The sequence below is a fragment of the Fukomys damarensis genome, unplaced genomic scaffold (genome assembly GCF_012274545.1).
Source record: "Fukomys damarensis isolate Sample0158 unplaced genomic scaffold, DMR_v1.0_HiC HiC_scaffold_114, whole genome shotgun sequence".
NCBI lineage: Eukaryota > Metazoa > Chordata > Mammalia > Rodentia > Bathyergidae > Fukomys > Fukomys damarensis.
The window spans coordinates 134,997-157,655 of NW_022901026.1; the positions used below are offsets into that span (position 1 = coordinate 134,997).

At 45.8% G+C, this 22,659-nt stretch overlaps 1 protein-coding gene across 1 annotated transcript in view; it reads left to right on the top strand.

Annotated features, from left to right (window-relative positions):
* LOC104867790 (multidrug resistance-associated protein 9) overlaps window positions 1-22,659 on the top strand; it is a 122,764-nt gene that overhangs the window by 12,412 nt on the left and 87,693 nt on the right. Inside the window, 11 exon segments of the mRNA XM_033760596.1 lie at window positions 434-616; window positions 3,516-3,671; window positions 5,870-6,017; window positions 6,306-6,539; window positions 7,719-7,892; window positions 8,752-8,899; window positions 11,802-11,950; window positions 14,399-14,483; window positions 14,486-14,502; window positions 18,633-18,911; window positions 22,398-22,469. Of these exon segments, the coding sequence (XP_033616487.1) occupies window positions 434-616; window positions 3,516-3,671; window positions 5,870-6,017; window positions 6,306-6,539; window positions 7,719-7,892; window positions 8,752-8,899; window positions 11,802-11,950; window positions 14,399-14,483; window positions 14,486-14,502; window positions 18,633-18,911; window positions 22,398-22,469 (1,645 nt within the window).

The window sequence follows — 22,659 nt, forward strand, 5'->3', positions numbered from 1 at the left end:
TGTGTCTGGTCCTGAGAGGCAGCTTTGTTAAAGGCCTCTGACCATGGAGTATCCAGGTGGAGCAGATCCAGATGTACAGATTCCTGAGGGAATCCAAAGGAATAAAGAGCACGTTTGTGACAAATTGCACTCTGAGTCACAAAGAGACCAATTGGATTTTCTTGGGACTGTGACTCAGCCTTGGCCAAGGGTTGACTACCAATGGGAAACTCACAGTGCTCCCAGTCAATCCAATGTAGGAAATGAAGATAAACCACATGTTCTTGGCAAAAAGGTCTCAGAATGGAGTTAGGGATGTGCTGGGGCTTCTGGTCACACTTCCTCATAAATATAGATGGCTAACTGGGGAGACCTGATCTGGAGTGGGGTCAAAGCAAGGGCATAGGTCTGGGTGGAGCTCACCAATTCCACTCTCAATGTTCTTATTTTTCAGTGAGCCTCTCCTTCTGAGGCAGAGTGAAAGCAGCCCCTGGCCAAGGCTCCACAGTGACATCAGGATGGTGGGTGAAGGCCCTTACCTTATCTCTGACCTGGACCGGCGAGGTCAGCGGAAGTCCTTTTCGGAGCGATATGACCCCAGCCTCAAAACTATGATCCCAGTGCGGCCCTATGCAAGGTAAGTCAGGATCAGGGTTGAAGGGGGCCAGGCTAGGACTCACAGGAATAATTTCCAGCGTAGCAGGGAGTGGGCCCTTCCTCTGCTGTTCATCTGCTGCTCTGTGTGTTTGTCCTTTTTATTCATCTACTCATCCTGACACTATTCACTTCTCTACCACCCACTTCCTGCCTCTTTGTACCCTTCAGAGAGGGTGACGATAGCTAATGTTAAAGGAGAACTTTCCACGTGTTAGGATCCATCCAAGTACTTTACAACCACACTGGAGCTACTGTCATTTTTAATCTGACAGGAGGGGAAACCGAGGCACCAAGAGGTTATGTAGCATGCTTAAAGTTTATCACAATGTCTTTACTTTTTAACAAGTGGCATCAAACATGAGTGGCTTAAAATGATTTCCACTTATTTAGCTTAAAATTTTATAGGTGACTGAGTGATGTGGGTGGGGACCATTGAGTAGTTCATCTGCCCTTTACCAGGATTACTCACACGTCTGCTGCTTGGCAAAGGGGCTGTGTCCCTGGGTTGGCTAGCTGTTGGCTGGGGCAATTGGGACAATTGGACCACATGGTCACTCAATGTCTAGCAGTCCAGTTTGGGCTTGGCAGCAGAGCAGTGGGATGGGATTCCAGGAGAACAAGCAAAAGCATGCAGGGCTTCCTGAGACACAGGCTCTTAGCAGGTACATGACTGCTTCCCGATGGCCAAAGCCTAGAGTCAGGGTGTGGGTAAATAGACTCCATGTCTTGATGGAATGAGCTGTAAGATCACATTCCAAGGGCCTGGGATGCAGAGAGGAAGAGTGAATGAAGTTGTCTTTGAACTCCAGGATAGGAACTCAGGTTTCCTGCCCTTCCAGCTCACATGCCTGATGTTGCAGCTATCATTTAACTCAGTGTTAGAAGGAGACCCATGATGTGTTCTCTGAGCACCGGAAGGCTGAGTGACATCTCTATAGACAGGTGACACTGCCCTTCCCTCTCCCAGCTCCTAGAGGCCAATGATACACACATGTGATCCCTCTAAGATGAGAGGTGAAGGTTGGAAGGTGACGGCATGGACTGCTGGCCTTTGTCACAGGGGAGCTCCAACTACTCACTGCTTTAGCCCAGCTTATAATTGCTTTGAGGATAGGCGTTGCAATTGGTGCTGCAGCCAGCAAGTGGCTCACTATTCATGTAGCTCAAATTCATGTTTCACCACTTACCAATGTGAGGCCTTGGGCAAGTGCTCAGACCTGTCTGTGCCTCAGGGTTTTGGGCTGTAAGACGGGTTCATAATCAGGCCCACTCTGCAGCTTTCTGAGTGGTTGTAAGCACCAGATGAGGTAATTCAAGACTTTATCATGAGAGCTATCTGGGGTAAACTTCTGCTATGCTCTGGGCACATGGTACCTCATTAGTAATATCAGCGTGGGTTCTCTCAGGAGTTTCAATCTCAGCCAAGAACCTGAATGCAGGCAGCCCATTTGGAAGGCGATTCCAAGCAGGGATGAGGGGAATTTAAGGAGCATGAGCCAGGGAAAGAGGAAAATACAGCATGGTTGCTGTGGACAAGGGGAGCTGGGCTCTATCAGGTCCTCCTGGGAAGTGTCCAAGTTTCTACCCGAAGCATATGCACTGAGAGCATTTGTCCTTGGCCCCCATACCCCACTGGATGGGGTTTCCCTGACCTCCTGCGATTGGGGGCTGTACTCATGCTCATGAGAAAGCTGTGGAACAGTCAGTGAGAAGCAGCACGGCACATATTTGCAGGGGACACTGTCAGTGTGCAACTGTCCTCCTCAGCTAGGAGGTGATGTGAGGACACCTTCAGTGCCTGCCACAAACACCAAGCTCTCACTTCTGGGACACAATAATTTTCAGTGATTCAGTGATTTTATGATACTCTGTCTTTGACATTTTTTCGGTTGGATGGTTAATTCCTTAAGGACAAAACATGGTGTTTTCTGCATTTTCTTTTCCTTCATTTCTCTTTCTTTTTCCTTCCCCTTCCTCTTCACTTTCCACTTTTCTTTCTTCTATCTCTTCCTTGTCAGCATCCTCTTCTTCCTCCCCCTCCTTCTCCTGCTCCCTTCCATTTTTTGTCCTTCTCCTTTCCCCTCCCTTTTGCCTTCTCTATCTTTTTCTTTACATAACAGATATATAGATAGATAGATAGATAGATAGATAGATAGATAGATAGATAGATAGATATTAACCCATTCAGCAGTCATAATAAATCATGAGTTCACCACTGGCTCTTGCCCCCTTGGGATGCTAACTCAGGTATAGCACAGCCTCCTCTGGACCTTCCTCATCATCATGAGGGCAAGAGACACATAACAGATCCCTCTGATTTTCCACCAGAGCAGTAAGTACCTTCCTTCCCATGAGACACTCAAATATTGGTAAATATTCATCAAGTGATTCATTGAAAAAACCCACTGGACTGTGTAGCATTTATCGACTTGTATGATATACGTACTCCACCACAATTTCAAGCTAAAATATGATGTCACTGAATATGAAGAGATGCACAGTAGCTCACCAGTTATGGCATTTACACCACGCAGATGATAGATGTAAATAACTTCAAGAGGACAGGTAATAGTAAAATAATAAGTGGCATGTTTTGAATACGATTACTTTGTCTTTAAGATCATTTATTTAAATTTAAGATCATTTGTTTAAATTTATGTAACTGAATTTTGAATATTGGCTGAGTTTAAGAACCAATTTGCAAAATTCCTGAAAAGGTGACAGTGGGTTTCATGAGCTAGGATAAGCCAGTCCCAGCACACAGCTGCTCAGAGGGCTAGTGAATGTGGTTACAAGTTCAAGACAGGAGGTCAGGGCAAGGACCCCTGGTGACCCAGGCACAGTGCACATCATATGTGTCACATCTTATGTGTCTGCAGGTTGGCATCCAACCCGGTGGATGACGCAGGGCTGCTCTCCTTCGCCACATTCTCCTGGCTCACACCGGTGATGGTCAGGGGCTACAGGAACACACTGACTGGGGACTCCCTGCCCCCAATGTCTCTCTATGACTCCTCTGACATCAATGCCAAAAGGTACCAGGATTCACTTGGGTCCCCTGGGGAGAAGAGCTCACCCAAGGGAAGGGTCCCGTGAGCCCTGTTGTGGTGCTTCCATTTTCCCTGTGTGGGAATGGTTACCCGAGGGTGCTGGTGACCCTTCTCAAGGCTGCTGTCTGAAATGGGCTGGCTTGCATGTGTGTCAGGGCACAGGCCCTGGGGAGGAGGGGACTGGGCACAGCTGGTGGGGAGACAGGGCTGGTTGGAGGCTCTGGGCCACTTGGCTGGTTTGTGGGAACAGCTTTTCAGGAGGAAGGTGGCTGGAAAGACACTTTGCACTCTGGGTTGACACCCAGCTGGGCTGCTACATGTGGTTCTAGGCATTGGGTTTTGTTGCACTATAGAAACTGTTCTTGGACGTCTCTGGTGGAAAGTGTATTTAGGTTGAACCAAATGAAACTGCCCGTATTTGCCATTTTGACATCATTGGTCCCACAACATTCTCATTCACTATAAAAATGCTAAAGAAACAGAATTTAAGCAGGGACAGGATGTCTACCACACATTTACTCTCCTCCCCAGAGGCTAAACATTGTTAAAATGTCAGCGTGGCCCTGTCCATAATTTTTCTGCAGAGATTGAACATACCCAGCGCTACCATCTTCCACAGAGCAGTTCCTCATCTCCTCTCCTTCCCACTCACGAGTCGTGCTTTTGCATTTAAAGAGAGCACACTATAGAGCTGCTGATCACCTTGCCCTGCTGGTTGAAAGTTTATTAAAGACTTTTCTGTGTCTGTGCAAAGACACTTACTTTGTTCCTTCCAGCAGCTGCATCAAATGCCGTGGTTCTGGTGACCCAGAAGGTCTCATGCAGGGGGAAGCTCTCAAAGCCACCTGGGCTTGTTTCTCCTAGAAGTCACCTTATCTTCAGTTACATGTGGTGGAGTACGAGACAATGCACTGCCTGAGCTACTTACATACAGGGCTAAGAGCACCAGCCATAATGCTGCAACTGCTCATAGAATTGTGCTTCTCTTCCTCCGGGCCAACATCTGTAGTCTAGAGAAAGTTACCAGGGAGCACTGAGGGAAAGGGGCCAGACCCACACCGTGGGATACTGAATTTTCCTTCTCTTCTTTGCCCACTGTTTCTTCATCCATTTTTATTGTTTCTTTCCATCGACATAACATCCACTTAGATCCCCTTCTCTCTCAGGCTATCCTCTTCTCCTAGCAGGATCTCATCCACTCCAAAGGCTCCAACCCCAACCACACACTGGCTGTTCAGTGAGATGCGCCTCTCCAGCCCAGGCCTGTCTTCCAGATTTTGAATCCACACGTCTTGCACCAGGCTGGACAGCTGCAATGGGACGATTCACAGAGGCTTATCTGTACCTAATGATGCCCCCCCGCCACATGCATACCTACCCTGGGGACTGAACCCAGCACCTTGCACATGCAAAAAAAAAAATATGAAGTATTGGTCTTTGGCTCCAACCTAATATTTGCCTCTTCCTCTTTTCCCATTTCTGAAAAGCCAAGAAGCTGGGATCTGCCTTGCTCCCTTCTCCTTCCTTCCCATATCTAATTCACTGGCAAGTCCTGTTGTCCTGCCCTGTCTACCTTTCCTTGAATCCACCGTCCCGTCTGCCCTGCCACTGCTGCCTCGCATCTCGAGGCTGACCACCCCCTGTTTGGCTTCCTTGCTTCTGCCTTTGCTCCCCCAATCCATTACAGTCTTATCAGCCAAGTGATCTGTAAGAGATGCAAAGTACTTTCTTTAGAAACATATCAAGGCTTACCTGCACTTGGACTGCACACTAAACTCCTTCCGGAGGCCTTAAGATTGGGCTCAGCCTTGCCTGGAACATCTTGTCGGCCCCTCCTGTGCACTCCCGTCACACCAGCCTTCTTGTGAATCTTGGACACTGAGTCTTCTTTGCTCTGGAGAGGGATTTTCTCTGGACTTCTCAGTTGCTCCTGTGTTCTTATCAGAGCTGGTGGTATGGCCCAGAGGCAGGGAAATGAAGGCCTAGGAAGGGTCTGCATGCCAGATATTCATACTAGCTTGTGTCTGGATGTGGTTGCCTGCCCCTCCTGGGTCCCACTTGCCTAGGAAAAGAAGAAAGAATCAATGCTGCCTGTCTGGCAGCACAGTGATGGGGATGAAGGTGGTGTCAAGAGCCCTTGTATGGTGTCAGTCCTGTTTCATCTTCCTGATCTTTCGCTATAGGTTTCGAATCCTTTGGGATGAAGAGGTGGAAAGGGTGGGCCCTGAGAAGGCCTCCCTGGGCCAAGTGGCCTGGAAGTTCCAGAGGACGCGGGTTTTGATGGACATTGTGGCCAACATCCTGTGCATAGTCATGGCAGCCATAGGGCCGGTGAGTGAGGTGGCTCCTCTTCCCTCTTCCCTCTCAAGTCCCCAGCTGGGCAAAGTTGGCATCAGTTAATTTCTGTATGAGCTGGTGGGTTTAGTACATTGTCATTATCTTTGTGTTCCTTGGGGGTGAATTTTCATAAAGCGAATCCCTGTCAAGCACAGCAGCAAGCAGTGAAGTTAATTAAAAAGTTTGCCTCATAAAATCAGCTTGCCGACATTATCTGAGGTTTCCTCTGCCACCCTCCACCCTCCAGCAGCCCTCTCTTCTCTGCAACGCACTGTTTTACAGATGGTTCTCATTCACCAAATCCTCCAGCACATCGAGAATATTTCTGGGAAATTCTGGGTTGGCATCAGCCTGTGCATAGCCCTTTTTGCCACTGAGTTCACCAAAGTCCTCTTCTGGGCCCTGGCCTGGGCCATCAATTACCGCACGGCGATCCAGTTGAAGGTGGCTCTCTCCACCCTGGTTTTCGAAAACCTGGTGTCCTTCAAGACATTGACACATATCTCGGATGGTGAGGTAAGCTTGTCCAGGCGTCTGACTTCAGAAAACTGACACTAAGGCTTTTGTGCATGTATGAGGTGTGCTTCCTACACAAGCACCTTCCTCCCTTTTGTTTATCCATGTCCTGCCCCTGATATCCCATCTCCTGCCCAGTGAGGTGGGAGTGACTGAAAACATGGAAGGCTCAGAGAAAGGTTGGCTCCACTGGAGCTGAAACATCTGGGAAAGCTGGAGTGGGGTTCAGCAGTGATTTCAATCCCTTTGATGGTCAAGGAGGAAACCCAGGCCGTGCAGAGCACCTTGTGGGTATTTAATAAAATGGATTGACTAGGGAATCCAGTAATGCCGATTGTGTAGCACCTGGGCTGCCAAAGTCATAATCAAAAAAACCCCTGCCTGCTGTACTTCTGAGCTGACATTTTCTTAAACCTTTTTTAATCCTCAGCAATAAAATCTTTGCTGCTTATTCAAGAAAATTTCCCTAATCAAGGGAACTCCAGGTGGTATGCATTAAGAAAGACTCGCTCCTCTCTTACATTTGCTCTTTCAGGAAATTCAGAACCTCCCATATCAATTATGATTATATTTTGCATGGGACCCTCCAAATAGAAAACTCCAAACATCAATGAGTTAAAGAGAATGAACTTATTTCATTCGATGTAAAAGGAGTCTGGAAGAGTGCAGTCCAGGAGTGGGGTGGCTCCTTCCTCCTTGTCCTAGAATATGGGTCTCAAGGTGGCTTAGGGTGGATGTTATAGATCCAGTCATCCCAACAATGTTTCAGATAGTGAGTAGGGGGAAGGATAGAAAAACAAAGGGATGTGCCTTCCAATGTGTGCTGAGTTCATCCCAGTGTTCTATTTCATACTTTGGCCAGGAGGATGTTGTCTTTTAGCTGGGCATGTTGCTGCCCTGAAGAAAGAGAATTGTGTTAGTAAGGAGGGAAAGCAAATAGATTTATAGTAGGCAGTTAGTGGTCTCTCCAGCATGTTCCACATAGTCCTTAACCCTTTCTTCTTTGGGATTCTCAGTCCTAAGAGACTGGCTTTTCCAAAATCGTACCAGAATGAGACAACAAAACTCATTAGGCTGGTTCTTTGGTGATCCCCGCCCATTCATTCATTTGCAAAGCCTTCACTTGAGGAAAGGTTTGAGAAACCCTTCCCAACTGGAACTCATATGCTTTCTTTCCAGGTGCTTAACATACTATCAAGTGATAGCTATTCCTTGTTTGAAGCTGCCTTGTTTTGTCCCTTGCCAGCCACCGTCCCGATCCTAATGGTTGTTTGTGCGGTATATGCCTTTTTCATTCTGGGGTCCACAGCTCTCATTGGAATATCCGTGTATGTCATATTCATCCCCATCCAGGTAAGCAGGCCTCTGCCCTTAGAACTGTTTCACAGGTGCTGTGAGCCCATATGCTTTTACTCATCGGACAGAGGCTTTATTTCTGGGCCTGCAGCTGAAGCCAGCACCTTACTTTGGGCTTAAAGGTAGGCGTTCTTTTGGTGACAAAAGAAACGTATAGTTTTATAAGATCTTGAATTTAAACACTCATGGGGAGGTGGGAGAGTTGAGGGTGCTTCTTTAGTCTGCCAAAATCTCCAGCACTCCCCTTGCATTCCAGTAATTATTGTATGACTTAGTTACTTTTTCTCATTGATGAGGCAAAATACCTGACACCCAAAGTCCAAGACAAGGTGGCCCGGCAGAGGGGCATCACAGAGGAGAAACAGTTCATAGGAGGCACAAGGCAGCAAATCAGTGAAGTAGCAAACAGCAAGTGATCAAGCCCTCTTTCTGCCCCTTATATTTTATCCAGTCTACCCCAGGGCAGGTAACACTCACTCCCAGAGTGGGTCTTTCCATTATCCACTCCCAGAACTATGCCAAACCAGTGAGTGGGATAATTTAGTAATCACACACCCTTGATCTCAGCATCATACACTTAATTCCAGCATCACACACTAGATCCAGCCACCTCTGTATACTCCCACCTATCCACACATTAGGCTTTCAGGGGACATCTAGATATAAGCCATAACACTGTATCACCTGCAAGGATCTCCAGCCATTCCTCCAGGCCACACCAATGGCTGCAAACCAAGGGAAAGACTCAAGCTTCTCTTAGAACTATTCCTGGCACTTGTATTTCAATCCTTGGACTTTTAGATGAACTGTAACTCAGCAACTCTCCCTGAACACCGTGTTTGTACCTTGATTCCAGATGTTTATGGCTAAGCGCAGTTCAGCTTTCCGAAGATCAGCAATTTCAGTGACAGACAAGCGCGTTCAGACAATGAATGAGTTTCTGACCTGCGTCAAGCTTATTAAAATGTATGCCTGGGAGAAATCTTTCACAAGCACCATTCAAGGTAGTATGAGAAGCTGCTAGGGAACTACTTACATTGTAGAATGTGCTCTTCTAAGGGTCTTAAGGTTCCCAGGGCCGGCACAGCAGAAGAGGGCTGACAGGAACCCCTGACCTGCTCTGCAGGTCAAATGATTTTTCCAAGGATTATGGAGATCTTATAACAGACCCCAGTATCTGTTCTGATGAACTCAAGGGTGAGTGACACATGATTTCGTCTTTACTGGGGCACAGGGGTCCTGGTACTGACCAGTTAGTTACTCTTTATAAAAATAATCCACTAGCATATTGTGAATAGTAAAGGAGTTGTCTGAAGTTATTTTCTTGATTTAGAAGATGTGTACACACACACGTACACACACACACTCACACTCACACTTTCACATGTATCTTCACCTTGCCTGTGGCGGCTTCATTACGTTTGAACGACCCACTGACTCCACATACTTTGAGCAGACATGAGGATGTGTATGTAGTTTTCTTTTTTAAAAGATGATATTAAGACCAGTTTCAATCACACGTCAATGTAAATCTTAAATGCAGGGACATTTGCATAATTGTTGACATGGACTCAGGTGGTTGGTGGATTAATGATCTGAGTCACTGTTACAACTGAAGCTCTGGATCTACAATTACATGTTTGCACCAGCATGTAATTGGGGCTAAAGCTGTGTGCCTGCGCTTCAGGGAGTGGCTTTAGAAAACCTGCTTCTGAGCTTGCTGAAGAAAGCGCTCCAGCAGGAACACCTGCAGCTCTAGGGCACTGTCTGAGGAGGCAGAAACACTTCTCACACTATGAACTTGCTTCAATTCAATTTAACTTGATTCGATTAAATTTTATTCCATCTGACTTAATTCAACCCAATTCAATTTAATTCAAGTCAGTTTAATTCAATAAATATATACCCAATTCCTACTATGTGCAAGACCATGCAAATAATCAGGAAAGGGGCTTACTCTTTTGAGATTAAGGGAGGATGAGAAAACCAAGCTCAAAAATGGACCCTCATTTGTTGGCTCTAAGCTTCAGAATATATCTGGAACCCATCTACTTCTCTCCCTCCCATCACCACCCGATCCAAGCCAGTCTGCTCTCGTGGACTGTGATGGGACCATTTAGATGTCCCTCTACCTTACCCTCTTCCATGAAATCCATTATCACCAGAGTGACCTTTAAAAATGTCACTTAGGTCCTGCTAGAAATTCCTCAGCAGTTTTATTATGACTTTTTCAAATTTAGGTCTTTTGAGAGAAATCCAAATTCCTTCATACACTCTCTTAGGTCCAACATGGTCTGGCCCCTTGTAACCTCTCTGACCTCATCAGCTTACCCTGACCTTTGATAATTTCACTCAACTCGGAAGAACTTCCTGTCATGTCCTTTATGCCTCATGCTATTTGCACTTGCTATTTCCTCTGCCTGGATGCTTTTCTGCTCCATGCAGAAAATTTGCACTGTCACAGTGGCTTTGCCTTGATTTTAGACTGTCCTCAAAGTCACTGACTCAAAGAGGCCCGCTGTGTCAGTTTCAAATGTGTCCACACCTACCAGTGCCTCTTTGCCACTCCCCCTGGTTGTTTCTTTCAGACCACCCATCCAGCACAATTTGTAATTGCATGATTTAGTTATTTATGTCTTTGTTGTCTATCTCCCACACTGGAAGAGGGCTGAGCTTGTTTACTTCTGCATCCTCTATCACCACACACCCACACTAGCCATAGAGTAGACATCAGGTCAAAAGGTGTTGAATGCTTGAACATGTGGCTTAATTATGCTAAAAAGGGAAATGTGAAAATTGCCACTAGAGAAAATAAGAGGAGCTGCATGGGGCTCGTGGGGTGCACACTAGGTCAGGGAGATTAGGAAAGGTTTCCTGACAGAGGTGGCCTTCAGGTAGGCCTGGATGTACAGAGTGCTGGGGCAACTCCCAGGTAGGAGAAAGCGCTTAGAGGTAGATTTGGGGGTGGTGCGTGGGGAGAGGGGTCCCTGGGTGTTCTGGAGGTAAAGGCCATGTGGACAGCAGTAGAAATAGATTCCGATTCTGTGTCAGTCACTTAAAAGGTAAATGATTTACCCTGCTAAGGGGGTGTCCTCTTCTGATAAGGGGCATCATAGCAGCCCCTCTCCAGTCACCATGGTGAGAAGGACCTGTGAGCTTGTGCTGTGCAATGTCAGAGGAGGGCCTGGTGCCCACTGAGCCCTGTGCAAACAGCTGGGCTGTTCTGTGGCTGGCATGAAAGGGGCTGTGCAGACCAGGCTGCAATTGGGTCGGAGGCCTGTAAATACAGGCAAGGAGGCTTTGATTTAAATTGTGTTGTACAGAGTCCTGGATCCCTTACAGACTTAGGAAAGGGAGAGATGTTCTTGAGATTTTGCGGCTGTTCTTGGGACACTGGGCAATGGGCCACAATTACAAACATTCTTCAATTCATTCCTAACATTTAAAAGTGAAAAGATAGCTAACAGAGGTCTGGATCTCAGAACATAGAACAGTTGAAGGCCTGGTAAAATGAGGCTCCCTGTCTCAAGAATTGGCTACCTATTTACTGAGGTCTGACTGTGCATTTGTCACCTTACACACATCGCTCTGCTATCATCCTCTGCCCACTTCTGTCATTTACAACCCTGGCCCAGCCCCTGTAGGCACCTGAGTCCATGCTCTTAACACATCGAGTAACAGGACTGGAAGGGACCTTGGACACCATCCAGTCCTGGAGGCTGATACACACTAACCTACTACTCCTTCTGGGTTTGTGCTGAGGCTTTCTGTACTCTTTCCATTTAAACTTCACCACAGGACCCTTTAACCCTCATTTGAAGGAGGATCAGGCAGAGCCACACATTTCTTAGGGCTGGTGCTTGATGTCCAAAATAAGACCTCCTTGACTTGTTTTCTATTTCACAGATATAAGAAAGAGGGAGAGAAAGTTGCTGGAAAGGGCTAGTTATGTCCAAAGCGGGAGCTCAGCGCTGGCCCTCATTGTATCCACCATAGCCATCGTGTTGACTTTCACCTGCCACGTCCTCCTGAGGCGCAAGCTCACTGCCTCTGTGGTAAGGACCAGCTCTAGCTGGGCTCCTTTGTAGCTGGTACCAGAAGGCCCAAATGAACAGGAGCTTCCCACTTGGTTCAACACCAGCATCAGAATACCCAGTTCCATCGTTTCTCGGCCTCTGGGCTAAGATCAAGTGTAGAACACCCAGTTCCAGGTAGCCAAACTGTGCCCAACTTCAACCCCAACTTTCAAGCAAGTGCTTGGGCTGGCAAGGAGCCAACGAGACCCTGGCAATGGTCCTTACCCTGTCTTTGGCAGGGCAGGTCATAGTTCACTGGAGAGAAAAATGGAAACTAAAATAGCTCCCAACTGTTTTACTCACATGCTGTGCATGATTGGAAGGAGGGAATGTTCCTTTGCGGGGAGGAGTTGGAGGTGTTGGGAGAGCAGTGGTATTGGCGTCAGAGCCCCCACCTCAGCTTAGTAGCCAGGCCTGCCCTATTTAAATCCTGAGTCTCTGACTTCCTAGTTATGACTTAGGGCCAATCATTGAGTGACTGTAGGTTTGGTCTTATTATCTGTAATCAGAATGATAATAGTCCCTGCCGCAGAATTCTAAAAACTGAATGAGCTGCTTTATGCAAAGCATTTGGAATCACTCTGACCCTCAGATGCAGCCTCATTGTTTGCTGTTCTTGTTAGCCTGGGTCTCAGCCAGACCAAGTGAAGGTGGGTGTAAACCTCAGAGGGGAAATTGGGATGAATGGGAGGTGTATCCACTTTTTTACTTGGGACCTGAGCTAGAGGGAAAGTGGCCCCTGGCTTATACAAAGAAAGAAAGAAAAAGAGTAAGGAAGAAAGAAAGAAAAGCTAAGATTTCAAACCAAGTGCCTGCAGGACAAGCAGTTGCAGGACACTTAAAAAAGGCAAGGTAAAAAGAAAAGGGAACAAAAAAGTATTACTGGTCTCACAGAGGAAGAATTGTACAAGAATTCTGAGAAGCCGGGATGCTCTTACTGGGCCGACTCTGTGGGGCTGTTAGTTGCTTTCCTATACTCTGTATGTGTGGTGTATATGTACACGTGGGTGCTGTGTTTATTTTTTCAGATACTTTAGCAGATAATGCTTCCTGCCTACTGTGCTGTTATCATACTCTAGGGCTTTGAACCCAGCTGTGAACTCAAAGCCAGAATGAATGGCAATAATGTACTGGAGCCCGAACCGAACATTGTACAGTTACTGTGGCTGCTGTCTTATGACCCCCTCAAAAAAGATACTTTTTATCCAGCAGCAACACATCAAGCAAATCGATTTGAAACCACATTAAGTACATGTGGTTCATATTTTCTAACATGATGGTTTCGAAGAAATCTAGACCCAAACCAAATTTTCTGAATGCAAAACTTGTAATGCCTTCAGATTCAGAACTGCTCACAGGCCTTCCCTCGGTGAGGGCTGCATCAGTAGGAGGTCAGCTCCGAGGTGCTGTTCCTTTAGGTAGCGTGGCTGCTCTATCCATCAAAGACCAGGCTTCTTGAGCCAAGGAAGTTCTCAGGGCGCCGGAGGGAGTAGAGTACCCTTTGGGGATGTATTCAGGACTGGAGGTGATGGAAGTTCTTTCACCATCCTACTAATGAAATAACTAGATTTATTGAAGCCGGGGGCCCTGCCTGTGGGCCCTATTCAAAGGCAGCCAGGTTCTCTCAGGGTTTGTTAAAGGAAGTTGTGGTATTAATTTCTTAAATGGGTGGCTAGAGAGGGACTGCTAATTATATATCAGAGAGAGGAGCTGACGGAATCTGAGAGATGGGTCGTGCACCACTGGGGAAACAGAAAGGGAGGAAATCTGTCTTCATTGAATTTCTCTGGTGTTTATCCACTAGGCAGTTCTCAGTGGAAAAGACCTAGTGAAGACAGGAGTTGACTTTTATGGGAAATGCTATTGAATAAAAGCTCTCAAGTCTGGCCTTGCTATATGGGAAGGCAGGGCCTAGAGGCCAGGCTGTGGGAGCAGGAGAGCTCGAGGCCACTCTTTAGCAGATAGAAGGGGCAAGCAGTTCCTCCCCACTTCCATCCCTGACCCCAAAGGTCCAGATGCCCCTAAAGATCAGAGAGAAGGGTGTGACCTAGGGACATCGGCATAGACTTTTGAATAAATGCCTAGGTTTGAAGGAGAATGTGGTATAGATAGAGATTTCTAAATATATTCAGCTAAGGTCCCCAGATGGTCTCCTTCCTGAATCAGTGGACACAAGAGGACATATTTCCAACTATTTCAATGGAAATTCAAAAGCAAAACAGATCAAGATGCTGCTGTCTCTAATTTGCCAACCCATAGATCCTAGGCCATGAAACACAAAGGTGTTCCTCAGTGAATCCGACTGTGCCATCACCTCTTATCTCAGAACTTTAACCCCCATGGATAGAATTGTTTAGAGCCAAGGCCACACCCCATCCTAAACCTCATACTTTTTTTTTTGTTGTTGTTGTTGTTGTTGTTCTTCAGGCATTTAGTGTGATTGCCATGTTTACTGTAATGAAGTTTTCAATTGCAATCTTGCCTTTCTCAATCAAAGCCATGGCAGAAGCCAATGTCTAAGAAGAATGAAGGTATAAGCAACTATGGGTGAATAGGGGGGAGAGAGAGAGAGAGAGAGAGAGAGAGAGAGAGAGAGAGAGAGAGAGAGGGAGATAGAGAAAGATATCTTATTTCTGGGTAGGGAAACACTTTGATTTGGGTTTGCTGTACCAGTCAATTGGAGGACTGGATCACTTGTTGGATAGATTTTGGGAAAAGGGTGTCCATTCAGAGTTGAAACAATAAACACACAAGGGAGGGAACAGTCAGAGATTTATAGGTGGTCTCCTCTTGTAGGAAAAATGAGATAGTCTCTGCACATGGATATGATGTTCCTGACCTCTACTTTTGATCCAGCCAAGAACCTTGAGTTGTCCCAGCAGTGGGGTTGGGTTTGCGTTGGTGCAGTGATGGGAGTGATGAGTGGGGTGGGAGGGGACCACACTGATATAGTTGGTCATTTATTTACTCTTTATTCATCGAAGATTTACTGCATGTCTCCTATGTACAAGGCGTACAGGAAATGCAAATATAAGAAAGAGAATCTTTACCCTCAAAACCTCCTGGTATGGAGCCAGGTATCCTAGATATTTATGTGCATGGTAAGGGTATAAGGAACACACAGGAAGAGCAGGTGAAGCAATTTTTTTCCTCATTGAGTTTATTGGTACCTTTTAGGTATAGAGTACAGTTACATTCATCATTGGGTTCTTGTACCTTTACATGACAGATCTTGGTTCTCATTTTTTCCCTTTACCCCTGCCCTCCCTTCACCCCCTCCTCCCTTCCCTATTTACAAATACTTTATTTCCATTTTCTCATATTTTTTTCTTTTAGCTTATTTCCTTTCCCCTACCTTTCCCACTTCCCCTACACCTTTAGCCCCTTTCTTCCTATTTCACTTTGTCAGTTATACCATCATACAATTATAGTTTTTCATGCTATTTGGTATTTACACATGTGTGACTTATTTATTTCACTTAAGAGTATGGCCTCAATATGCATCCATTTTCCAATGAATGACTCTAATTTCTCATTCTTTATGGCTGAGTAGTACTCCATTTTATAGAAAAACCACATCTTCTTTATCCAGTCTCCAAGGTGAAGCAATGTTTAATTTCAAGTGAGGGAAGGAAAAGGAAAAGGGCATTTTAGTCAAGAAAAGATGTTTCAGATATCTGCATCAATCGAATGGTCTTCACCCAAGCCAGAAATCTGGAAGTCATCTTCCGCATCCTTGTTTCCTGCCCCTCTTTCTGACTCACTTTCCACAGCCTACAAATCCAGAGCCTTATCGAGTCATCTCCTGATCACCATATTTCCTCAGTTTTTTCCCCCATTAAGTTTACTGGTATATTTAAAGCAAACAATACAATCACATTTATCATTGGGATCTTGTACCTTTACATGATATGTCGTGGTTCTTATTTTTCCCTGCCTTCCCTTTACCCCCTTCACCCTTCCCTATTTACAAAGACTTTGTTTCCATTTTTCCCCTTATCTTCTTTTCCCCTCCTTTTCATTTCCCCTTTAGCCATTACATTTCCTCAGTTTTAAGAGGAACCATTGCAAGATCAGATTAGAAGTTGCACTGATAGCACTTTTTAAAAAAATTCATGAATTTTGTTGATAACATTTTAGGTATATAATACAATCACATTCATCATTGGGAATTTGTACCTTTATATGATAGATCTTGGTTCTTATTTTTTCCCCATTCCCCTGCTCTCCCTTCAACCCTCTACCCCTTCCTATTTACAAAAAATTTGTCTCCATTTTTTCCTTTTTCTCATATGTATTCCTTTCCCTCCTTTTTTTCCCTGTACCTCTTCCACTTCCCCTTCCCCTGTGGAGCTTTTCTTCCTATTTCACATTATCTGTTATACATTTTGATCCTTATCAACACTTTCAGTTTCTCACATCAGAGAAACTATTTGATATTTACACGTGTGTGTCCTATTTATTTCACTTGAGTATCACCTCAGCATGCACCCATTTAACTAGAAGTGTCTTTAGTTTCTTGTTCTTTATAGCTGGGTAGTACTCCATTTTATTTAAAAAAAAAAAACACCACATTTTCTTTAGCCAGTATGCAGTTGACAGGGAATTGGGCTGTTTCCAAGTTTTAGCTATTACAAACTGTGCTGCTATAAACATGGGTGCACGTATATCACAGTGGTATGAGTCTCTTAATTCTTTTGGGAAGATACCCAGCAGGGAAATAGCTGGGTCGAATGGGATCTCTAATCCTAGTTATTTGAGGTATCTCCATACTGATTTGCACAGTGGTTGCACCAGTCTGCACTCCTATCAACAGTGGAGCAGTGTTCCTTTTTCCTCACAGCCCTGCCAGCACTTGTTATTGGTTGATTTCTGGATAGCAGCCATTCTTTCTGGAGTGAGGTGGAATCTCAGTGTTGTTTTCATTTGCATCTCTGGATTGACCAGTGATGTTGGACATTTTTTCATATGTTTATTTGCTGTTTCTACTTCTTTGTCTGTGAAATACCTGTTCATTTCAGATGCCCATTTTTGGATTGGATCTTTAAATTTGTGAAGTCTGATTTTTTAAAGTTCTTTATATATTCTAGATGGACCTTTGTCTGAGGAACAGTTTGTAAAATATTTTTTCCCACATAGTGATTGTCTCTTCATTCTGTTGGTGGTTTCTCTTGCAGTGCAGAAGCTTTTTAATAAGATGAGATCCCAGTTGTTGATTCTTTGTGCTAGTTCCTGTGCTACTGAGGTTTTGTTCATGAAATCTTTTCCTACACCAATGTCTTCAAGAATTCTACCTAACCTCTCTTCCAGCTGGTTTAGTGTTTCTGTTCTGATATTTAGATCTTTGATTCATTTCAATTTTAGTTTAGTACATGGTGAGAGATATAAGTCTAGTTTTAATCTTTGGCAAGTTGAAACCCAAATTTTCCAGCATGATTTATTAAAGAGGCTCTGATACCACTGTTTCAACAAGAAGCTGGCAAGGAGCAAGAAGCTGGCAGGGAGCAAGAAGCTGGCATGACACCATCACATTCATGGTGTATACTGTTATATCAGGAAAAAACTTAAAGGTGCTTCTTTGGCTAGAGGAGGATGTCATTTCTTTAGTCCTCAGCCTCTTCTCTGTTCCAATTGCTACCACCTTTACTCAGGGGCTCCATAATTTGCACCTGGACTACCACAGTTGATTTATGGGCCAGTCCTCCTTCCCCGGTGTTGTACTCCTCAAATCCATATGGCACTCAACCCCCAGAAATCTGTTAACGTATTTGAATGACTGCTGCTCCAAATCGTGGAATGCTTGTCCCTTTAGGACAAAGGCCCGCCTCCATCGGTGGGCCCTTGACATTGCCTCCCCTTTGTTTCCCATCCCCTTCCTATCTTGAGCTCTATGACTTAGTAATCCTGAATTTCTTGTTTCATGGCTGGGCCCCACTCTAACAACCATGCTTTTGCATGATTTTTTGCCTTTGCCCATGCTGTGCCTTCCACTAAAACTCTCTCTCTCTCTGTCTCTCAACTTTGCCTATACAGCATCAGTACAGACTTGGCTCAGGCACACACTACATAGACTTCCAGGATGGAGAGCCGAGTGTCCCTTCTTTGGTGATTACAGTGCTTTGTTTTGTCACATTTCACTAAAATGATCTGTGCATCTTCCCATCTCCTCCCAGGTCAGTCTCTCGGAGGACAGGGCCCATATATTATTTAGATTTGCATTTCTGCCATTTACCCCATTTTTTGGCACATGGTAAGCACTGGACAAATTTTTTTTGAATGAACTGAGTGGGAACCTAGAAAAGAGACATAGCAGATACTGAGAACATGACCTTGGCTTCATATGCATTAGTGCCAAGCAGTGGTCTGTCCCTGGCAAAGGCTGACTATCTTGGACACAAGGGTGGAATATGGCTGGTATAAGCATTCTCCAATGTGGGTGACCCACATAAACCTCATGGTTATAGAGGCAACTGTCCCCAAGAGTATGAGCTAGTTGACTCTTTCTGCTGAAGCTTCTCCTGGGGAATAACCTCAGAATTTCTTTCTTGAATGCCCTGGGTAGAATTGCCAAGATTGTGATTTTGTGTCATTAGAAGATATATTGGTAGGATTCTCACAAATGGATGACTTCTGCTCATTAATCGTACCTCTTTAATCTTAGAAAATTCTCATAGCTAAAAGCCCCTCATCTTACATCACCCAACCAGAAGACCCCAATATCATCTTGCTTCTAGCAAATGCCACCTTGACCTGGGAGCAAGAAGCTGGCATAAAAAGTGACCCAAAGAAAGTGCAGAACCAGAAAGGGCACTTTTTCAAGAAACAGAGGCCAGAGATATACACTGAGCAGGGTCCATCAGCCCAGGGAATTGCTAGCCATGAGGAGCAAAATGGCAGCCCCAAATCGATTCTGCACAACATAAGCTTTGTGGTGAGAAAGGTGGGTTTGCCAATCAGTTTACATTGCTTTTACAAAGTATCTGATCACTTAACTTACGAAGAGAGAACATTTATTTTGGCACATTGTCCGAGATTGTGGGGGCGGGGGGCGGTTCCATGGCTTTGGGCCCCTGGGAAGGGTAACACATCATGGCAGGGAGTGTGTAGCAGAGCAAATCCCTGACGTCAAAAGACAAGAAATAAGAGATAGAAGACGTGTAAAGCCCTTTGACCTGAGGACATCCCACAAGGTTCTTCCTCCTAAACATCAACACCCCACCCAGTAGCACCACCCTGAGGACTGAGCCTTTAACATGGTGACCTGGTGGGTTCTAAAGGTATAGGCTCCATCCCTCCTCCTTATATTGCATAGTTATGGCTTTCTCAAGCCTCTTAAAAGTCAAGTTGAGCTGCAGGTGGTAGTGGGAGGTTCTCCTGGGACTAGGAGGACCAGTTTTAAAACTGTGTCCATAAACATAGAAGCCCTCTTCCTGAAGCTTAGAGAAGACGGTTTCATGTTAGTATTGACTTTTATGGAACCATTTGCAGTTTTGAATGGACAGTCCATTTCAGATGGTTAGCTTAAAGTGACTAGCTTTCATAAATCTTTTCTGGTTAGTTCTGAATGTCATATTGGGGTATTAAGATAGATAATGATAACTGACCAGTAGGAGCACTTACCATTTACCCGGTACATAACTAACTCATTTAGCCATTCAGTAACCCTCTGAGGTAGGCACTGTAGTACAACCATTCCCACCTTATGACTGAGTAAACTGAGGCACAAGGAAGTGAAATAGCTCACTTAAGTTCACATAGCTGGCAAGTGGCAGAGGACGACTCCACCCCTGGGTACCTAGCTCCAGTCTGTACTTCTGACTACCACGAATCACTCTCTTGTAAAAAGCAAAATGAGACCAACAATCACTCCAGCAAAAGCGGGCAGCAAAGCCAGCCCAGCCAGGCAGAGACTGCGGACCTCCCTTTCTCTTAGGATCGAAGGACAGAGTTTGTAGATGTCTGTTTAGGGATCTTGCACCTCCTGCATGCATTCTCTTGCACTGAGGGCTTGGCAGCAGTGCTCCCAGGGCACCAGTGTTGATTTTGCTGCAGAGGGTTCAGCATTAATCTCGAACCTAGTACTGTAGTCTCCCATCTTATAGACACACTCTGTCCCCGTGTAAACTCTACAGTATGATAAGTTCTCATTTATTATGCAATGTTAAGCTCAGCAGCTATTTTGAGAGTGGTACTTCTCATAGCTCATAACAAGGTCATCTGTCACGTATTCATTGGCAAAAATATCTAATATTTGGTGGACGGGCTGCAGTAGAGCTTTGGGTCTCTGTGAAGCAGTATCAGATGCAGCTACTCTGCCTCCTTCTCAGTCCCCCTTGTGCTTCAGGGGTATAGTGGCTGCATGCTCCAACCTTGCCTTCCCACTTGCTTCAGAAAAGGTCAAGCATGCTGCTGTCGTCTTCTAAAGAAACTCCCTTTTAGTTTTCCAATAGCTTTATTCCAAAGGCTCTTTTTTAGCATATTGATAACATATGCATTCGTGTGTCAAGCTCATGTTTAACATTCTGTGAAATAAGTGGAGTTGGGGTGACACAGCTGTGTGGATTAAGGGTGCACTTCTGGGGCCCGGTGGACCTCGATTCCAGCCCTGGCCACTTGCCAGCTATTTGACCTTGAGTATATTGCCAGAACTCTTGAGACCTCTGTCTCTTTACTTGTTGCACTGATTTTATGAGTATATATTTTGCAAGGTGGCTGTGAGAACTGAAAGAGACACCCATATAAAAAAATCGTCGAGCCCAGTGTAAGTCTCAACTGCTATAAGCAGTTTTTGTTGCCCTTTTCCTTGAACAATCATATCCAGCTTAAGTGCTGCCCTTAAAAATGTCCTGAATTCAGGCCATCCAAGTTTTTCCAAAATTAGCTTTGTGACTGCATTAGACTCTGTCCTCCGGGATGAGGTTAGGGTGTGCTGTTCACAGTTATGTTTAGCACCCAGGCCAGTTCCTGGCTCAGAGGTGCCCGGTAAGGTTTGCTGAATGAAAAGATGACTAATGAAGAACCCAGAGGGTGCTGATTTTCTGCTGAGGAAAAGATGGATCTAGAATGCTTTCACCCAGCCCCCAGAAATGGACAGAACATGAGGGAGAGGAGTCAAGTACCTAGTGAGATTGGATCTATCCATGACGGCTACCATGGTGGCAGACATTCAGTAAAGACTTTGTCAAAGGAATTGTGGGTGACAGGTGGCAATCTCATGTGCCAGCTGGGGTAGACAGGTGATGGGCACATCTGGTCTTTGGTAGGAAAGGAGCCATATTTGGCCCTGTGGGGAGGTATCTGTGCTCTAAGGGGCTGTAGGGAGCAGGTTAAATGCAATTACTCTGGGGTGTTCTGCAGTATTGCAGTACAGTAGCAGCACATCTCCACTACGGAGCTCAACCTGGGTTGTCCAGCTTCCTGCAGCAGCTTCTCCTCCTGTCTGTGGCCCAAGTCTGCACTGGACTGGAGTCATTTGTGTCAGCCATCTTCCAACAACTAGGTCTGCACCTGTGCCTGAGGACTCCCCATCCCACCCACAGAGCCCCGGGACTGTTACAGCCCAGGAGCAGCCTTCAGGCAACAACTGTGCTCAGGCTCCTGGAGTTCCTCGAGTTTCCCTGCAGCGTGGAACCTCGTTTGCTTCCTGTGGGAGCTGACTTAAGAGTCTGCCTTGCATGAGCCCCATCCTCTTCTGGTATCGCTCCCCCTCTTCCCTCCTGGTGTCTTAGAACCTCCCCCAACAAACGGCTTTCACTAAATCCTCGATTCAGGCTCTATTTCTGGGAGAACTCAAGCTGAGACATCTGCCTTTCCAGGAAGACTTTCCTTTCACTCCCACCTCCACCACACACCATTCCCTTCCTCTTCCCTTGCTTCCTGTCCACCTTTGCCAACGAAAACAGAAGTTCTGTGGGGCGCAGACACAGATTTGTTCTGTTGTGCTCCTTTGCTGTTTGTGTTACTGCGGGTTCTTAGAACAATACCTGTCCCCTCTGGGCTCTGCTCTGCTGTGTGAGGGAAGCAGTTAATTAAGACTTACATTCCTGCAGCCTCTCGGGCTGTGTGCACTGAGGCTGAGGATGAGGCTACAGCTGCCATCTCACGGAGCCAGCAGAAATGCTTTGTCCCCATGTGGTGCAACCAACACAGTCTGGGAGGACCTCTTGGTCCAAGATCCTCTGGGAATCCAAGGGAGTGACTGTGTCTTCTGTGTGAGGGAAGCAGTTAATTAAGACTTACATTCCTGCAGCCTCTCGGGCTGTGTGCACTGAGGCTGAGGATGAGGCTACAGCTGCCATCTCACGGAGCCAGCAGAAATGCTTTGTCCCCATGTGGTGCAACCAACACAGTCTGGGAGGACCTCTTGGTCCAAGATCCTCTGGGAATCCAAGGGAGTGACTGTGTCTTATCTTTATTTCTCTGGCAGGGCAAGGTCTTGGGAATATGTGGGAATGTTGGGAGTGGAAAGAGCTCCCTTATTGCAGCTCTCCTGGGACAGGTAAGCTGTTTGGTGCGAGTTGTGAAGGTGGAGCCCCAGTGCGACAATGGAGCAGTTCCCTTCTGACAGTTTGGGGAATTTTGGGGCCAGTGGAACAGCGGATGCAATGGATAGGCTCACCTGCACTGGGTCTCGTACACAGAATTAACGATGATGACTTCTGGGCTGTTAACACTCGGAAGCTCCAGGA